The sequence below is a fragment of the Grampus griseus genome (assembly GCF_964374135.1).
Source record: "Grampus griseus genome assembly, chromosome: 2".
In the NCBI taxonomy this organism is placed as follows: Eukaryota; Metazoa; Chordata; class Mammalia; order Artiodactyla; family Delphinidae; genus Grampus; species Grampus griseus.
The window spans coordinates 92898197-92917864 of NC_139018.1; the positions used below are offsets into that span (position 1 = coordinate 92898197).

The following is a 19668-nucleotide window of genomic DNA, read 5'->3' on the forward strand; positions in this document are numbered from 1 at the left end:
ACATAAGGTTACCTGAGCTTCACGGACTTAAGAACCACTGATCTGGCACCTGATGTTGTTAAACAATGGAAAGGGAAAGACTAAAGACAATTGATGAAATCTTCTAGGAATTCCAGGGAATTCTGTATATAAAATAAATTAATCAACTTGTAGAACAATGTAACATGATCCAACTTAAAACGGCAGTCTTCTGAGAAGCACATCTTTTAGAAGTTTGACAATAAAAACAAATAAAGGCGTTTACTGAATTGGCATAGTCATTATAACATAATGGAATATTTTAAGTGAAAATTGTACTCATCAGCCGAAACAATAGAATAAATCTTCTGGGAAAGACACTACAGACACCAAAGTGTAGAGGGTAGTTCCAAATGGAAAAAGCAGTCATTTTAGCCCTCAGCTTTCTAATTATTTGAAATTGTAACACTAATTTGTTTACAAGTTTTTTTAAAAAAAACATCTTCTGGCTCAACATCTCCTTCTGCTGTCCAGGACCAAAATCACATCCTGCATTTAAGCAACCCAGAGAACCCAAAGGTTACATGCCCTTGGCTCCAGAGATGATATTATACGTTTTAGCAATCAGTTTGCAGAATCAAATAAAAAGATTTATAAAGTCAGAGTGCTATGTGTGAAGTTTAGGGAGTTAAGGAAGGGGGCGGGAGGGAGAACAGACATGAAAAATCATTGTTTTAAGTGGGAGATACAGGGCTTTTGCATCAGATAATCATGTCAGGGAATCCTCCTCACACTCATGAAAATTTACAGTCCATATAATGAAGAAAGCAAGAGAGACAAGTTCCTCCAAAATGAACATTTCTCTGACAATGTTGCAGAGCTCATAAATTAGGTCCTCAGAAAGCACCAAAGGGCAAACATCTCCTGAAGTTTCCTTTTCAGTAAAGTTCTCACTTGCTGTATAAATGACTCAAACTCTGTTTTCCCCCAGAGAATGAAAGCATTCCAAAGAAGGGTGAAGTTCATGAAAGTATTGGCTGAAATTCTATTTACTTAGGATTTTTTTCCCCTAAACTGTCTTCCTAACATCTCACATGAACCCTTTTCCGGGCAGAAAAGGGACAGTGTTTCCGGCTCTGCTTAAATCCCCACTGCACTCCCTCCAAACAGGCCAGCCCTTTGCCCATGCTCTATAGCTGTCATTTCTTTTTCTTCCTGGAACTTAGCTCTTCAAACACCAGCTGGTCCTCGCCAAACAATTTATTAGGAGGGAAAAAGCGACACATAACTCCCTTCGTGGAATATGAATTATACATTTTTGCAGGCATGATACACAATGCTTTACTACAGAATACAAGTAACAAATGCTAAAACAGAAGAGTGCCTGATTTTTCCAAGCTCTGTAATGAAGGGCAGTCTGTTACAATGTTGGCATGCAGAAAGGTATTATCGGTTGAGGCGACTTTGGCATTCACAGCCCCATGCCACCACAAACACAGCAAAGCACAGTTAGGCCCACGTTAGCTTACATGCAATCTATAAAGAAAAGAGATGGTAGGAGAAAGAGTCATTTTTTCAGTCTTAAGGCGCTCTATATTCAAACCTTAAAACGACCTGTTAGAAAATAGATGGAAACCATGACATCATGTTTAGACAAATACAATTTTGACTTTGATATGAGCATTGGGCTTGAAACCTGGAGATCTGGCTTCAGGCCCAAGGTCTGCCTCTGATATCTCATATGCCCACAGCTGAGCTATCTGACCTCTAGCCACTTGTTTAGTCAGTTACAGACCCAGGCGAGAACCCAGGTCTTCAAATTCCTAGCGCTCTGTCTACTGCACCAAAAGGTTTACACATAGTTAGCCACAGGCTGCCTCTAGGTTGGGAAAAAGGCATAGCACTAGAGCACCAGTTAGGGTAAAAGAGTACCCTGCCAACAGTAGAGAAAGGGAGAAAGTACATGAAATTTTGATGTCAAGCCCAAGTTTCATCCCTTATTAACTGTGTGACCTATAAGATACTCAACCCCTGAAGCGGTATCTTTATTAGAATCTAGGGGAATGATACCAGTGAATCACACTGGTTGATACCATTATGAAAGCTCAGGCAGCTGTACCAGGCTGTACTGGAAGGTCTCCAATATTAGTGAGTACTCTAAAATTTTACAATTTATGATAGAAACTAAACTTACTAAAACATTTTGCCGGGGTGACTAGAAATTGAGAATTAGGAACAAGGTGCATTTTGTTTGGCCTGCATAATGTCTAAAAAGAATCCGTATGAATTTATGGACAACGTGTTGTTCACCTTCACCAACATCCCAAACATTCCATAATGCCTTGTACAGCCCAGATCACACAACTAATATTTCCTGCCTGGCCCTGGAGCCATTTGCATTTATGAACCCTGCTCATTCAAACAATAACTTTCCATCAAGTAGGTGTGCAAAAAATGCAATATGTATTTTGTTGATTAAAGAGGAAATGTCAGTTCCTAGATATATCACTAGGATACTACTCAGAAGCAGTAGAGTCACTTCATGGTTTAATTAATTTTCCTAACAATAAAACATGTGCTCAATGCAACAAAAATGAAACATGTAATGGGTTTGCTTGTCAGCCCAAGCAAAATTACATCCTCAGTCTGCTTTTCTTTGGGCAGAAGACATATGTATTGAAGAAATGTAATCAATGCAGTAATATTTGGAGAAAGCATAACAGGGTTTAATTGTAGATTTCTGGGCATGCCCTGAATACTAAAGCAGCTATGGCAGCAAAGTTAACCCAGGACTCAATGTGTCTAAAACATTTTCATGACATTAAATTTGAAACAAGCTGTATGCATGCATGATATGCATGAAACTTACATATCAATGTTTATGAAATAATTGAAACATATTTGACAGGTTTAAATATGAGCATTTAGGTCATTTCCTCCCAATAGTTACTATCACTTAGATCCTCTTCTTCTGATACTTCTTTTTAATGTTTTTGCATGAAAAAGCAAAACTCTAACCCACTGAACTCAAAGGTGTAACACAAGAAAATTGAGTGGTGTAAATTTATCATTTCAATATTTCATCCCCAAAGCCATGGGTTTAGATATAAGTGGCCAAGATTAGGATTATAGAGAGCAGCACCTCCAGTAATAACTTTTCTTGGATGCTCTTTTTTCCCCATAACATAAAGCAACTGTATACTATAAATGTATTGATTCTTCTCATACAGAATTTTCTATCATTCATTGCCTCTCTGTTGTAGAGTCTCAGAATGGGGTAATCTCCAAATCTGAATTGAAATAAACATTATTTGCCAGCAAGTTAAACAAGGTGGCCTCAAGAGTCCTGAAAGAATTAGTATAGATGGAAAATCTTTACTTTTTTCCTTCCTCACTAAAAAAAATGGAGATAATCTTTTGGCTTTTTTCCTAATTGTAAAAGTATTGTATGGACACTATTACAACTTCAGATAACACAAAGAGCCATAAAGAAGAAAGCAAACATGATCCATAATTGTATCACCAAGAGAGAACAACTGTATGTATATGTTCTCAAGAACTTGATGTGGAGGTAGGTAGGTAGATATGGATATAGATGTATAGTGTTTTATACGTATACATACATAGATACATATATACTTTTTTAAAAAAATGGATAATGTTATGCATGAAATTTCATAAACTCATTTTTCACTTAAATATATCGTGGACATCTTCCAATGTCAAAAAACACATAATCACTTTTAAGACTGGATAGTATCTCACTCCATCTATATATCATAGTACTTAACAAAATCCCTGTGGCTGGGTATTTGAGCAATTTCTAATTTTCTATTATCATAATCGATGCCACAATATGTATGTATGTATACAAACACACACACGTACACACACACATACATTTGTCCATTTATTTTTCTTAAGGACAATTCCTAGAAGTAAGAATCATTGGGTCAAAACTGTGCACATACATAATTTTGAAATATATTGCTAGTTCACCGTCTAGAAAGTTTCTACCAACTTACACTCCCAACAACAGTATATAGGAATTCATATTTCTCCACATTCCTTCCATGTAATGACAGTTATGTCACCTACTTAGTCAACGACATGTGGCTGGATAAAATCTTGAGAAATTAACTTCGGTTCCCCACCCCTTGCAATTACCACAGCCACCACAGGTGACCCTCTCTGTTTACTCAGAAACATACCTTGCCTCGGGGGATCTGACAGGGCCAAATACAGAGAAAACAAAAGAATCAAGATTTTGTTTTCTGAGTACCAAAATGGACTCCTGAAACTCATAGCAGCATTGTCATCCTGAATTCCAGCAATCTGGAATTCCACTCATTGGGCTTTTTGAGAGGGAAGAGAAAAGTTTCTTCAAGTGTCAAAAAACTAATCCTTAAAGGAATCAGGGCATAAACTGTTGCCCTAAGCAACAGACTAGAAAAAAATGACTCCTTTTCTCCATTTCCCATCCAGCCTAGAGGAGAGGGACTTTGAAGAGGAGGTTAGATGCTCGTGAATCCCTAAAAGAAGCCTGGGTGCTGACCCACACCCTGGACTGGGAGTGGATAATGGAATTCTCAGATAAATTTTCGGGAATCTGAGTATGGACGCGTTGCCACTGAAGCATAGTGACATGGAGGGTAGTAGAAGAAAGAGAGGTAATCATGTGAGAGCACGTCTCAGACACAGAGAGGTAAGGAAGAGCCCCTAAACTTCCATGTTTCCTCAGGAGGATGCGGAAGTCAGCCAACAGGGACAGCCAGCAACCCAGAGACCAGGGACCAGACAGGGACACAGAAATGGGAAGTGCCAGAGGCCACAGGATAGACGCTGAGGATCAGTGACAGGTAAGGCAATTGCACATCCTAGACGTGAACTAAATTTACCCAGAGTGCCTAACTTAATTGTTCTGTCATCAGGCAGAAAAGGGGTTCAAGTTCAGTTTTAGAAAATTTAATGAGTTTCTCTTCTTGCGCAGCTCAGTGTATTCCAGGCTGTGAAGTCAGACAAGCTAGAAATGACAGAGCCTCCTTCTGCATCTCTTCACATCAAGTCGAATTCCAAGTCCTATCCATTCTACCTCCGAAACAGCTATCAATTTCATTCCACTTTTTCCTTGCCCGTTCTTACCACCTCGCTGCCTTAGTTCGACCCTCATCATCCCTAAACTTGAGTATTGTATTCCAACAGCTTCCTCATCCATCTCCCCATCCCATTCATTTTCTGTCAAACATACTCCATCTATCCTGCCACTACAGTGTTATTTCTAAAGTGCAAAATTGGATTTGTCTCTTTTCTGCTTAGAATTCCTCTCCATCCATCCAGTACCTTCAGGATAAAGTATATTCACTTTGGCTTATCACTCAATCTATCACCACTTCATCTCTGAAAAATTATCCCCGCCCATAACTCTGTAGTACACTCCAGCTACAACTTGACAGGTTGCTCCTGGAATATAACATATCTTTCACGTCTGTATGCCTTTGTGTGTGCTGTCCCATCAACCTGCAATATTGTTATTCAATGTAATCAACAGAGGAAGAGGATCCATAAAATTTGCAATGGGAGTCAGCATGTTGTTTTCAGTGTCTTAAGAAGGTTAATGAAAAGTGTAGAATTTTCTATGATAAGAACGTAGAGACTCCCTAAGTTTTTAAAGTTTTATTTTCCTTTCAGCTACCTTATATCAACCTGGTGTAAAAAACTGCTATATCACACTGGTTAGAAGCTGTGACTGAAGATTATGTGTGTCTTTGCCAAATAAAAATTAGGAAATCTAATTAACTGTGACTGATATAATTTTATTATTATTATTGATATGATTTTAATAATAGACTCCATAGGGTCTATTGGGGAAATATTTTTAAAAATTAGTCCTTTTTGGTGGAAAGATTGAGAACAATGGCTGAAGAAAGAGGGCGAGAGGAAGGGAGGGAGTGGAAAGAGAGGAGGGAAGGCAAGAAGGATGCTCATTGAATAGCCATAAAGCTTTATGTTCTTACATTAATCCCCCAAATAAAATAATTTACAAGGTAGGTATTTGTGTGTTTTCCCATTTTACAAATGAGGAAACCAAACAAAGAGAGGTTAAATAGCATCTCAAAAGTCACTTAGCCAGCCAGGAGCATGAAGACAAGATTCCAACTTGGCTCCAGTTAACACAGAGCCTGTACTCTTCCTCTTACACCTGCTCTCTCTCCCTGAAATCCATTCTGCTCTAGTTGCTAACCTGGTGTCTGACCTCAAGTGAAGCAGCCATGTGCCTCAACGACTGCACTTTTTATATTAGCTATTTAAGGAGAGTAAGAATACACCCAAGGTGTGTTTAGAGAGACACGTGACAAGTGAGTGGGTGCACAGGCTCTGGGGCCACGCTGCCTAGATTCAACCCCAGCTGAACCACTGACTAGCTGTGAAACTTTGGGCACATTACTTACCCTATGTGTGTCTCAACTTCCTAATCTGTAAATCAAGGATAATGATAACACCTTCCACCGGGTTGCTTTGAGAATGAAACAAGAGAATACATGTCTACTGCTTACCATAGGGTCCCAGGCACTATCTCAAAGCATTTAGCAATAGGCTCGTTAGAATCTTGATCTGTTTACATCTATCCTCCTTCAGCAAGAGTTAAATTCCCCCCAAAACAAAAAGTCATTTAAAGAAAAAGATTTTCTTGAGGTAAAAATTTTAATTACTATTAATTATTAAATAAATTGTTAATATTTTCCCAATAGACCCTATGGACTCTCTTGTTAAACTTATAGAAATAATAATAATAAAATTATGTCAGTAATCATGAGATTTCCCAACTCATATGCAGTCTCCAGTCATAGCTTCTAACCAGCATGATACAGCCATTTTCTACAGTGAGTAAGGCAATGTAAAACGGTTGGGAGATTTCATCTATTAAGTATCAAGTGGGGTGCTGACAGTTAAGGCTTCCTTTCTTTTCAAAGTTCAGGAACAAAAGTTAAACGATGGAGGCACGTGAAGGAAGCCCATCGTGCCCCACTGCTGTGCTGAGGTGGCTGTGTTAGCCCCTCGAGACTGTAGCAAAAGCGGCAAAGCAGTTGGCCTCTAAGCCATTTGGCCAGACCCAGAGTGGGCTGAGTTTAGAGAAGCTCCTACCAGCGCCAGCAAGCAAAAATTGTTATAAGACAGCACTTTTTGAAGTTCTGGGGAAACAATTAGGCAGACTTTTAAAATGTTCTTCTTCAAAGGGGATTTTCCTCTTTCTCAACTATCAGATTTTCCTTTCCCCTCCCCCTCCCTCTGTTCCTTTCCTCCTTCCTCTAGCACTTACCTGAGTTCTTCTCTGACCTCCACAGCTGTGTTCCCTGCTATGATGAACACGTCATGCATGTCATCAGTCAGCATGTTGCAGGCATAGCCAATATTGATGGCAGTTTCTGATACATAATAAAGTCGACTTCAGTTAGAACATTACTTAATAACATAAGTACCTTTTCATAAAAGTTTTGAGGCCCTTGCTCTATTTCCTTATAGCCTACAGGCCTCCTTAACTTCAAAGAGAGCATGATCGGTGACGAAATACAAGAAGCCCAGGGAGAAATTCAAAGATTTGTTAAATCCATGGAGAAATAGCAACATCTGTGAATCCTCAGCATTCTCATCTAGTTTTAAAAAAACGTTTTGATTCCCAAAATGAGTACTCATGAAAATATCCCAAGATCTTGTGATTAGTAAAATGTATACATTTAAAAATTTTTACCAGAAGTCTCAAATACTGCCTTTAGAGAGCTGAAATACTAAACTTAGCTATTATTCAATCTGATATAATAGACAAATTGAAAAAAAACTCACAAAAAGTTCAGCTGAACAGCAAAAATGATCTTACAAAATTTTTTAGTTCTTCCACATGCAACATTGCCATATTTCCATTAAGTGAATAGAAATTTGGAATTTGGCTATCACCTCAAAAAAAACCAGGACTGCTGCTACTAGATAACTAGAGTATTACATGATATTGACTAGACCTTCCTCTAATTTTGTAGAAATGGAGCCTAGGATAGTTAAGTACCCCCTTTCATCTGCAATATAATCATCTGATTCTAATTTTACTGAGTCGTTAGACTTCAGCGAATTCTATAGAATCATTAGGTTTGTCCTAAGTCAAGGAAGACAACTGATAAAACCTCACAATGTCCTTTGTAGAAACCACAGAAATGAAAGCTAAACAGTAAACTTGTGGATATTCATAACTAATTGAACAGCTGTACCCACTGATCAACATCAAACTCTAGGAAGTCTAATAACACAACACAGAGCTCGACTCTCTATGGTTTATCTTTTGTAATCAGTGATTTGTGTAAACGTATAGAGAACTGATTTATCATATCTGCAAATACTCCAATGTTCTAAAAAAGTTAGATAGAATCTTAAAAACATGTGTGCCACTTAACTGAATATTTCTGGTCCACTGATGGCCCAGCAGAAAATCATTTTTGTTTTAACCACTGCTAGCAATAGATCCAAAAGGTATTGATCCCCTTTTCTTTCTTAGGAAACACAGTATTCTGAACATAATGACTCTTTCTCTGATGACTTGGCATATTGTCATGCCTGAAAGTGGGTCAGCTCTCCTTGTACAACTGCATGGGCAGTCCTGGAATCAGCCAGGTTGCACTGGTACAGCTGTGGTAGTTGTTAAAATACCAAAATATTTCCATACCAGCTGATAAACAGCTGCTTCCTTGAGACTCTCCAAAGCCTACCCCTCCTCTAAGATTCCCAAACCTTCCTACCATGAAGAAACTAAAGAAGTAATGCTGAGGTCTCCAATGTCCTGCTTCAGAGCTGTGCCACTCCCTTTCCTAACCAGGAGCAGTGCACATACAAACCAATAGTTCAACATTTTTAATACCATTGTTGCCTACGGGTATAACTATTATTTTTAAGAGGCAATTGAGCTGAAACTCAACTGGCCACAGGGTATACTATAGAAGATATTTTGTTAGTTTGATAGTAAATTCTTGCAATATATGAGCTTTCCTTTTTGTATTTCAACTCTTTCCTATGCAGAGGACCGGGCAAATGTCTCCTTAATTAAGCTTTCTGGTTAATTAAAATTTTACCACAGAAATTATTGCCCCCTTGTCAAAACATCATCATCTATTTTCAAATTACCTTGTTTGTCTCCTGTTAGGACCCAGATCTTAATATTGGCTAGTGATAAGCTTGTAACCGTTTCAATAACACCCTCTTGTAACTTATCTTCTACAGCAGTTGCACCTAGTAGCTTCATTAAAAAAGAATACCTCACGTTAATGCATGAAAAAATACCCATAACATCCACAGCTTTCAATCACAGAGTTTAGAGGTCAAGGGACATGAATTGAAGATGGAGCGTATGATGCACTGATATAACAAGCATCCTATTATGTACAGAGGTGGGCTGGGAAGGACCCTAGAAGGAGGTTCCCTAATCAAGGCAACTGATGGGCATTCCAATTAGTGCAGAGATCCTGCGAGTTAGAATTTACCTGAGGGATCTGATATGCTCAGATAACATATTAGGATAATATGACAATATGGACTTCTAAGGACTTAAGAATCCCCCAGTTATATTAACATGGAAGGGTACAAAGGAGAGCCCTCATCTCAGAGTCAGGATCACAAAAAAACTAGAGCCATTCTCTTAAATTAACAAACCATCAGATGCCATAAACTAAAAAGTGAAGGTTCTTGTGCAACATTTCATCCAAAGATGAGCAAGGTGTGCTCCCTAATGCCTCACAATAGCTAAGCATTCTGGCCACTAGGGCCTCAGGGAAGAGTGGTTTCTAGAATATATCACACTCTGGACAGTACAGATATCATCAGAATCTCATGGGTCTAGGATGGTTTACAGCTACAGCCCCACTCTTCATGGCAAGTTTCCCTGCTCTAAAAAGGTGGGTTATAAAGCATGGAGGAAAAAAAAAACACCACACATAACATCAAACAAAACATGACATACCAGAGGCTGACAAAGAATAGGGAGTCTACTACCTTCTACTCTTGGGAGACTTCCAATTGCACAAGCTACTGTTAATAGAAATAATCCTCTGGCCACATGTGGCAAGCTCAAAGTCAACATATAAAGCATGATTCATTGTTTGAAAGAGTAACATCTGCTGTGTGCAAGATGATTTAGCCAATGGATTATTCCCATGCTAGATCTCTAAACACATATTATCCCTTCTGTAAACACAAACCATCATGCTTCTAAACTCATACCATCAAATCCCTTTCGATTTCTTCATACAGCCCTGCTATCCGTTCATCCCTCTCATCTACGGCAGCGTTTGCATCTTCAAGCATCTTATGCCACTCTTTGAAGTACTTGTCATCCAGATCTCTGTATGCGATGGCCAAGGTTCGAAGGCCTTCTCCTGCAAATTCCTGCCAGGGCAGACGGAGACTTAGGAACCATCCCAAAGCAATAATCACAGCAATAAAACAACAATGACAATAATAGGTAAGAAGTTTTGCACTCAAATTTATTTTATCTCAAGAGCACTACTTACTCATCCTGACCTCCAACTTTCTAATCCCCTTGGAAAGGGGAGATGATATTTTTATTTTGTGTCTTTTTTGGTTGAAACATTCAAGGGACCTAGCATTCCCCCTTAAGACTGCTGAAATGCCCTCTGAAGGGTCCTAGTTGAGAGGTGATCAATGGTGCCCATGACTTGAGATAACAATTTGAAGCAACTTATTCGTTTCTAACCTATCCCCTGCCTGAAGGAAGCACTGCTGGTAATGTGAGGGACCCAGCCTGTTTCAAGGCCTATGGCCCTTGGCTTTTAGGGGAGAAGAAAGAACCCTCAGTGGAGCCATAGCTCTCAAATCAAAGGTAGGAGGCTCTCTCAAGGGGCTGCAGCATGACATCTCACCAAAATCTTGTCACCTTCCTCCTAATAATACAGCCACATCTAAAATTAACTCTGTCCTACTTGAGTTTATGTTTGAAATTTTCCATAATAAAATACATTTTTTCAATAATAGATGAATAAATAGATGTCAGGTGATAGAAATTTAAGGATATAAATTAAAGTTATAATAATAACTCTAGGGGAAAAGTGAGAGAGAAAGGCAGAAAAGTTTAATATAAATGCTCGCTTCTGGGAAGTAGTACTAGAAATGGAGGCTGACTTTTACTTTTCAACCTAGAACTTCTGTAAATCTTTTTTTGCTATATTAAGGCCTAATTTTAATAATAAAACTGTTTGAAAGTTTAAAGAGACAGTCAAGTCCAGTTAGTTTTTTAAAAAATCATTATTTTTCTAGAAACTATTTTCTATGGAGTTAGTATTTAATAATAGGTCAAATTTATCAGAGGATGATACTCTTCATTTAGTGTCTCAGGAAGCCAACAATCTTAAATTATACCTCTAGTGCTTTATGCTTCTAACATGAAAATAAATAAATAAAAATAGGAGGCTGGTAGTTGCTAAGTGTTTCACACAGCTGCAATAGCTAGAAACATATGTTGAATGCTTGGGGAAATGCTAAAAACCTCCCACTTTGCCTAGGCCTCTGGTGGTCATTTTATGGGCTTCCACACTGAAAGCGTTTTCATAACCATTTCTGCTCCTTTGGGCACTGCCACAGAGCATGTCTTCTCTGTTGTGTTCTGGCTTATGAGACAGACACAGGTTTGCAATCAAGCATATATTAAACCATGACACACCCTAATTAGGTAAATGGAAAGAAAAGTCAGTGCATACTGCAGTGATGTGGTTTAGCCCAGAGAGACCATGAGAAAAATTATCCAAATTTATCTCATAGGCAGTTGGTAGCACTTTGGATATTGCAATCACATTGTACAAGCCCTCCTCCAAGACCACCACTGGGTCCCCTACTGATCTGAAAATCTAGTTACTGCCTTTTATAAGGATCTTTTGTCCTCTTAATTTGCACAAACACTTCTTTGACTTTAACTTTTTTTTTTTAACATCTTTATTGGAGTATAATTGCTTTACAATGGTGTGTTAGTTTCTGCTGTATAACAAAGTGAATCAGCTATATGTATACATATATCCCCATATCTCCTCCCTCTTGCATCTCCCTTGCAACCCCACTTGGCATTACAGTGCCTTTCTCTTTGTTCTGCACAGCAGTGAATCAACTCTAAGATGACACTACAAAAGGGGACAGATGATTTAAGTTATTTAATTAGTGCACGAAACACAAGTTGAATTCTAAATGAACACTTGAACAAGGTCGTTTCCTATCATTAAACAATTCAAAAATCAATAATTAAATATAAATTTAAAACCGCAGAATTTAGAAGTCAAAATGAATAAAGTGAATGAAGCGAAAGCAAGTCAAATTGATACTACCTGGAAAATAAATCTTTTGCATAGAAATATAAAAAGATCAAATTTGGCTTCCCATACTTTAGCATGAAAATCCAGGGCCTTGGTGTTTGAGCAATGGCAAAATCAAATACTTATGATTCCAATGTTGTTTCCATAAAAAAAAAAAAAATTAAAAGACCATGCTAGCCTTCTGGAAAAGATTAAAAGAAAATCAAGAATGCTCTATTGGAAAGACAAAAACAATAGCTATGTTTGTAACCAATATTACCAGACCATCATTCTTTAAACTTAAAGTCAGCCAGAGTTTTTTTATTTGTTTGTTTGTTTGTTTAAAGATTCAGGGAATGTTTTATATTAAATATACGGCTTGGCAAAGAAAATGAATCCTCAATAGTTGTTTTCTTTCTTTTTTTGGAAGTTTAAAAAAATTTTTAATCTTTTTTTAACATCTTTATTGGAGTATAATTGCTTTACAAAGTTGTGTTAGTTTCTGCTGTATAACAAAGTGAATCAGCTATACGTATGCATATATCCCCACATCCCCTCCCTCTTGCATCTCCCTCCCACCCTCCCCATCCCACTCCTCAATAGTTTTTTAAAGGAGAGAAACCAAGGAGGAAATAAGAGTTTTGAGCAATTGCCCTTACATTTCATATTGGGTTAAACAGAACCTCAAACAGATAGAGAGAGCCTTGAATCTCAGATTTAAATCAAATAATGTTCATATTAATTCATAGACCCTTACTCTTTTGCAAAAAAAAAAAAAGGTGTGCCAAAGACCATCCCTGCTCCCTTTACAAAGCTTTTGGAAAGAAACTATGCATAGTCTTAGGATATATGCATTTGGTAACTTCAACCTAGGGAACACTAGTGACTCATCATGATTTATGACCTGAATAAAAGAACCCTTAGAGGAGAAAGTTGGCTACAGAGATTATTTCCCCCTCACCATATAAACACGACCCTGAACTATTCCCTGGAGGTAACCATAAGAGATTCCATTAGTACCAGACACATCAGAACCCAAGGGAAAGCAACCCTCCTGTTCCTCTTCCCTAAACCAGTCCAGTCACCCAGTGAAACAGTCCCCAGCTGTAGGGAAGTTAGAGCAGGTTACCCTTGGGGTCTTGAGTCTTCTGGCCGGAGTTCAGGAGCCCACACTCAGTGGCTACTTCTCAGCTGCTGTGTGTTAATCCACCTGCGGTGAGACCGACCAGACTCTCAGCAGGGTAGGGGGTAAGTCCACGTGCCAGCTTCTAAACATTCACTGGCACAGTTTCCTGTGGAACCGTTCTTCACATGCTTTCTATTTCAGAAGTCAGATCATTTAACTGATATTTTAAAAATAAGACCTAACCATAGGAAGCAGCCAAAGGGCCACCGTGCTAACCTTATGACAGAGGCACTTACACTGAGATGGTCTGACGTCAAGGTCAGGAGGTCTTCGTTGGATGGATGAAGTCTTTCAAACAGAATAGTGTCTGCTCCTTTGGAATAAAGCTTTATCTGTCCTTCTGGGTTTCGAACTGAAAGAAAAGTTGGGAAAGTAGATTATATTCGGTGAAATCCATCAAAACTTGACTGTCCCTGGGCTCTAGCCAGGCAAGTTGGAAATGGGCATGTTTTAGCCACTAGTAAAGTATTCAGTGCCTTTGGTTAAAAGGTCATTACCCAAGTCACTTGGCTTTACTCCTGTTTTATTAACTTAGAAATATTCTATCTACAGGAAAAAGTGTTTTCATTCTGATGTGTACAGCCTTGTTATTTTCCTTGACTACTATTTCTGAAGGGCTGATACATTTAAATTAAGCCTTTTTTATTGAGCAGAACTGAGAGCTTTTTTTTGCCTGTCTCCTAATGTGAAATTCAAGACTGACTGTAGGAATCAGCTATCAGTGTCATGCCAAATGATCTCCATATGGAACTCTAGCCATTCAAAGCCATGGTTTATGCATTAGTTCGCAGTCCTTGCTGACATATTTCTTCACCCCCTTTACTCCTTGGAAAAGCCCTTTCATTCTTGGGTCACAATCCTGGCTACAAGCACACTTCACAGGGGGCTTTCAAAATTAAAGTTTCTGTCTTCCTCCCACAGGAAGTCTGTATTAGTAGGGCTGTGTTTTTAACCTGCCCCCCAGGTTTGGGAATGACAGCCTTGACTAGGCTCCAATCCCTCATCTCCAATCCTTGTGCCCACCCCTGGCTGTTGCACATATTGCTGTCAGACAAATCTTTCTTTAAGCCAATCTTTCCTTAAGCCTACCTTTGCAGGCTTGGTCTTACAGCTTGGCAGACACCAGACACCTAATTATTTATTGAATGAATGAATGACATAGTAATGTATTTCTCCCCTACTATTTCTGAAGGGCTGATACAATCTAGGACAACTGCCTGTGTCACAACTTCATGGTCTGAACACTGACCCTCACAAGCTTCACTGAGTCAAAGATTATTACATGCTTTCCACTCAATTATACCTTTTCTCTAAAAATAGAATGCCTCAAAACAGATGAACATAAATATTGACTACTATTAGTTTAAGAGGATACAAAGTTTAGAGCTTGATTTAAAAGAATATAAATACCATAGTACAATAAATTACTTTTCCCTCTAATCTTTTCTTTAATTGAAGTATAGTTGACATACAACATTATGTGTTACAGGTGTACAAAACAGTGATTCACAATTTTTAAAGGATATACTCCATTTATAGTTATTATACAATATTGGCTATATTCCCTGTGCTGTACAATATATGCTTGTAGCTTATCTTATACGTAATAGTTTGTGTCTCTTAATCCCTACCCTTAAATTTCCCCTCCCCCCTTTCCTCTCCCCACTGGTAACCACTAGTTTATTCTCTATATCTGTGAGTCTGCTTCTTTTTTGTTATATTCACTAGTTTGTTGTATTTTTAAGATTCCACATATGAGTGATATCATATAGTATTTGTTTTTCTCTGTCTGACTTATTTCACTTAGCATAGTACCTTCTAAGTGCATCCATGTGGTTGCAAATGGCAAAATTTAATTCTTTTTTATGGCTGAGCAGTATTCCATTGTATATACCACAAGATATATACCACATCTTCTTTATCCATTCATTTGTTGAGGGACACTTAGGTTGCTTCCTCTAATCTTTTGTTTTTTTAACATCTTTACTGGAGTATAATTGCTTTACAGCGGTGTGTTAGTTTCTGCTTTATAACAAAGTGAATCAGCTATACATATACATATATCCCCATATCCCCTCCCTCTCACGTCTCCCTCCCACGCTCCCTATCCCACCCCTCTAGGTGGTCACAAAGCACCGAGCTGATCTCCCTGTGCTATGCGGCTGCTTCCTACTAGTTATCTATTTTACATTTGGTAGTGTATATATGTCCATGCCACTCTCTCACTTCTTCCCAGCTTACCCTTCCCACTCCCAGTGTCCTCAAGTCCATAGTTCATTCTCTACGTCTGTGTCTTTATTCCTGTCCTGCCCCTAGGTTCTTCAGAACCATTTTTTTATTTTTAGATTCCATATATATGTGTTAGCATATGGTATTTGTTTTTCTCTTTCTGACTTACTTCACTCTATATAACAGACTCTAAGTCCATCTACCTCACTACAAATAACTAAATTTTGGGTTTTTTTATGGCTGAGTAATATTCCATTGTATATATGTGCCACATCTTCTTTATCCATTCATTTGTCGATGGACACTTAGGTTGCTTCCATGTCCTGGCTATTGCAAATAGAGTTGCAATGAATATTGTGGTACATGACTCTTTGAATTATGATTTTCTCACTTCCTCTAATCTTTAATGACCCTTAGTCAACACTTAATCTAATCCAATTTCCTCCTAGCTTGAATAGATGTAATGCACCCTGGAAAATGTTTTTTATTGGGATTTGTCTAGGGCTTGTCTTCTCTTCTAAGACCCGTGGTCAACTTTTATAATTTCCAGAACATTTAATCCTAGAAAAGTCTGTCTCTTTCTTTTCTTATACAACAATCCAATTTAATAATTTCCCCCATATTTTCTCCATCCCATTACCAGAGCTATAAAGGCAAAGTGTATATATCCCACATTTGCCAGTATGACTTCTCTATGACTATTTATTTCTTATAGTCCAAGGTAGGATATTGGTTCTCAAACTTTTCGGTCTCAGACCCCTTTACACTCTTAAAACTTCATGAGGACTCCATATAGGTTCTATCTATCAATATTTACCTCATTAGAAATTCAAACTGAAAAATTTTATTGTATCAATAGTCTTAAGACATTAATTATATTACCAAAAGAGTAATTATTATAATAACAATAAACCCATTATATATTTACATAAATAACAATTCTATGAAAAATAACTATATTTTCCAAAACAAAAACACTTAGTTTGGGGAGGGGCATTGTTTCATATGGTTACAGATATCTTTATTTTATTTTATTTTTTTTTGGCCATGCCACATGGCATGTGGGATCTTAGTTCCCAGACCAGGGATTGAACCCACACCCCCTGCTTTAGAAGTGTGGAGTCTTAACCACTGGACCACCAGGTAAGTCCCTTACAGATCTCTTTAATGTCTAGCTTAATAGAAGACAGTTAGATTCTCATATCTGCTTTTGCATTCAATCTGTTGTATTATCACATGTCATGTGGCTTTTGTAAAGCTCCACAATATATTCATGAGAAAAAAATTGAAAGACGAATAATATTAGTATTATTATGAAAATATCTTTGTCCTTGTGCAGCCTCTGAAAAACTATCAAGTTTTCCTAGGGTTCCCCAGACCACTCATTGAGAACCACTGGTCTAGGGAAATCACAGACCAATCTTGATTTGTGCAAATCCCTCACCATCTCTTTGTCTCAGTTTCTACTTGTGAAAAGGAGATGTTTAAACAACCTAACTTCTAAGGTCTTTCTAGATCTACAATTTTCTGATTTAATAAAGATTTTCCATATCTGCTGCCTTCTCTTAACCCAGCATTAGCCCCTTTAAATTTTGAGTTTATGTAAACCCAATTTCATGGAATCCTGTTTAATTTTACTCACTAAACATTTCCTTTGGCAGCTCAGCAAGTTTTATATCCCTTTTCATTCAAGGCTTATAGTCACTTCTGCTAGGAAATCTCTAGGCTCATAAAATCTCAGTCATTTCAGAAGTTAGCTTTTAAAAATAAATTAAAAATAACATAGCAGTTTTAAATGTTCAAGATAACATGTGGGCAGAGCCTGGACAAAGATCATACATTTTTAGTTATAGAATCTGCTTCCATTGCCTGTCTTTTAAATACTGGTGTTCTTCAGAGATTTACCCAGGACTGACTTTTCCTCCCATCCATCACACTCTCATTGGGCAGTCACATTCTTTTTATGGCTTCAGTTGTCATCGACAGGATGATTGCTCTCAAATGTGTATCTCCCGCCTAAATCCATTTCCAGTGCTCCCTGCCTGTACATCCAACTACCAACTGGACATCTCCTCTTAGATGTGCCCAAGCATATCAAACTCAAACTGGACACGTTATCTATCACCAATGACTAGTTACTCCTCCTATGTCTCCAGTCCTAATAACCAGCTTCAGGACTTCCCTGGTGGTCCAGTGGTTAAGACTCCACCTTCCAATACAGGGGGTGCGAGTTTGATCCCTGGTCAGGGAGCTAAGATCCCACATGCCTCATGGCCGTAAAAAAAACTAAAACATAAAACAGAAGTAGCATTGAAACAATTTCAATAAAGACTTTAAAAATAGTCCACATTAAAAAAAAAAGTCTTAAAAAAAAATAATAATCAGCTTCAGCATTCACTTAGTCTCCCAAATCAGGTATCTGGCCATCACTCAAAGCTCCTCCTCCTTCACCCCCCATACATCCAATCGAAGCCAAGAACTTCTCTCTGACACCTTCTCTCTTGCCTAGATTATCACATTAACCTAAATGGTTTTACTCGTTCCCTCCAAACTCTTCTGCAATACAGCCAGAGTCATCTTCACACTACTGCTTAGAATCCTGCAATAGCTTTCTTCTGCCCTTAGATCAAGTTTGGACTCTTAAACATGTCATAAACAGGGATCATCAGGCCCCTTTTTAGCCTATTTCCTATCCTGCTTCACCATTTTCTCCTGGATGCAACCACAAAATACATTTTTCAATTTCACATTCTCCTTTAGCTTCAAGTTCCTGGAACACGGTAGGTACTTAATAAATATTTGCTTGATTGAGTTGAATTATAATTATGCAAAATTCGTTGAAAGCAGCAGATATGCCTTTGTGATACAAAGGAAAGAAAAAAGTCAGAAATGGTTCCAGGTTTATGCTGTAAGGGTATATATAATAGCAACACTCTGAAGGGTGATGAATAATTCCACTTTGTTATATCTTAGTTGGGTGGCTGTTCATACATCCACATAGAGAAATGCCTGTTACATGTCAGTGTGATTTGTACTTTGATAATCCTTAAAAGGTTTAGAGTTAAGAAACCTTTATCTAAAGATCTTGTAAGGGCTTTACAAGGAGCTATTGTAATCTATTCTTTAATAATTATCTGCCACTTGCCCCTATTAATAACTATCTTTGAATTTTATCTCTGTATTTTTATTTACATAATTAGTAGTATTAATCCTTCCAAAACTACATACTGAGATTTACATGCTTATCAATAGAGTATATTATATACCTTCTGACAAAATTCTTTATAGAAATCTATTTTTATTTAGATACCTCTGGATTAAATCAGGGTTGTTGCCTCAGAATGAAAGTACCACTGGTACTTAAACTACGCATTCAATGTGATTCAATGATTCAATGAATGACTGTCAAAAAAAGGAAACCTTGAAGAAGGAGGAAAAGACCTAAGAGGGGGAGGAGGAGAAAGAGCTGCAGCAGCAACAAATGTCTGAGCCTTCAGGCTGGGATGTTGCCCAACCAAGCCCCGTGACAATCATGAGGCTAACATTGTTTTTCACCTTGTTATCAAACAGAGACTTGTCTATCCTCGTGAAGTCTGTCTTTCAAATTCCTCCTGATTAAAAGACAAACAGAAATGAAATAAAGCCCGAAGCCTCCATGCATTCTGTGGTGGAACATTACCTTTCTTCATATGGGATCCATTAAGGCAAACATCCGATATTTGTGGTTAGGCTGTGATTTCCCCATAGCCTGTAATGGTGACCAACACTGGGGAAAAGCTGAAAGTTTCCCTGTGTAGCAATCTTAGGTTTCGTCAACACCCTCAGAGCAAAGAGAAACCAGTTCTGGGCCAACCCAACATCAATAACACTTCCCCTGAAGCTGTAAATAGAAGATAGTTCCTGCTGATACAACATTAAGCCAACACCCAGAGCAGCATGTGTGCTCATCAGTAACGCTGATAGTGA

At 38.1% G+C, this 19668-nt stretch overlaps 1 protein-coding gene across 1 annotated transcript in view; it reads right to left on the reverse strand.

The window, feature by feature from the left end:
• The window catches only part of ATP8B4 (ATPase phospholipid transporting 8B4 (putative)), a gene marked incomplete at its 5' end in the record, with an annotated part of 91072 nt that overhangs the window by 55399 nt on the left and 16005 nt on the right, over positions 1–19668 (reverse strand). Inside the window, 4 exons of the mRNA XM_082649401.1 lie at positions 7277–7382; positions 9121–9232; positions 10213–10377; positions 13710–13825. Coding sequence (XP_082505527.1) covers positions 7277–7382; positions 9121–9232; positions 10213–10377; positions 13710–13825 — 499 coding nt within the window. The remainder of the gene's footprint in view (positions 1–7276; positions 7383–9120; positions 9233–10212; positions 10378–13709; positions 13826–19668) is intronic.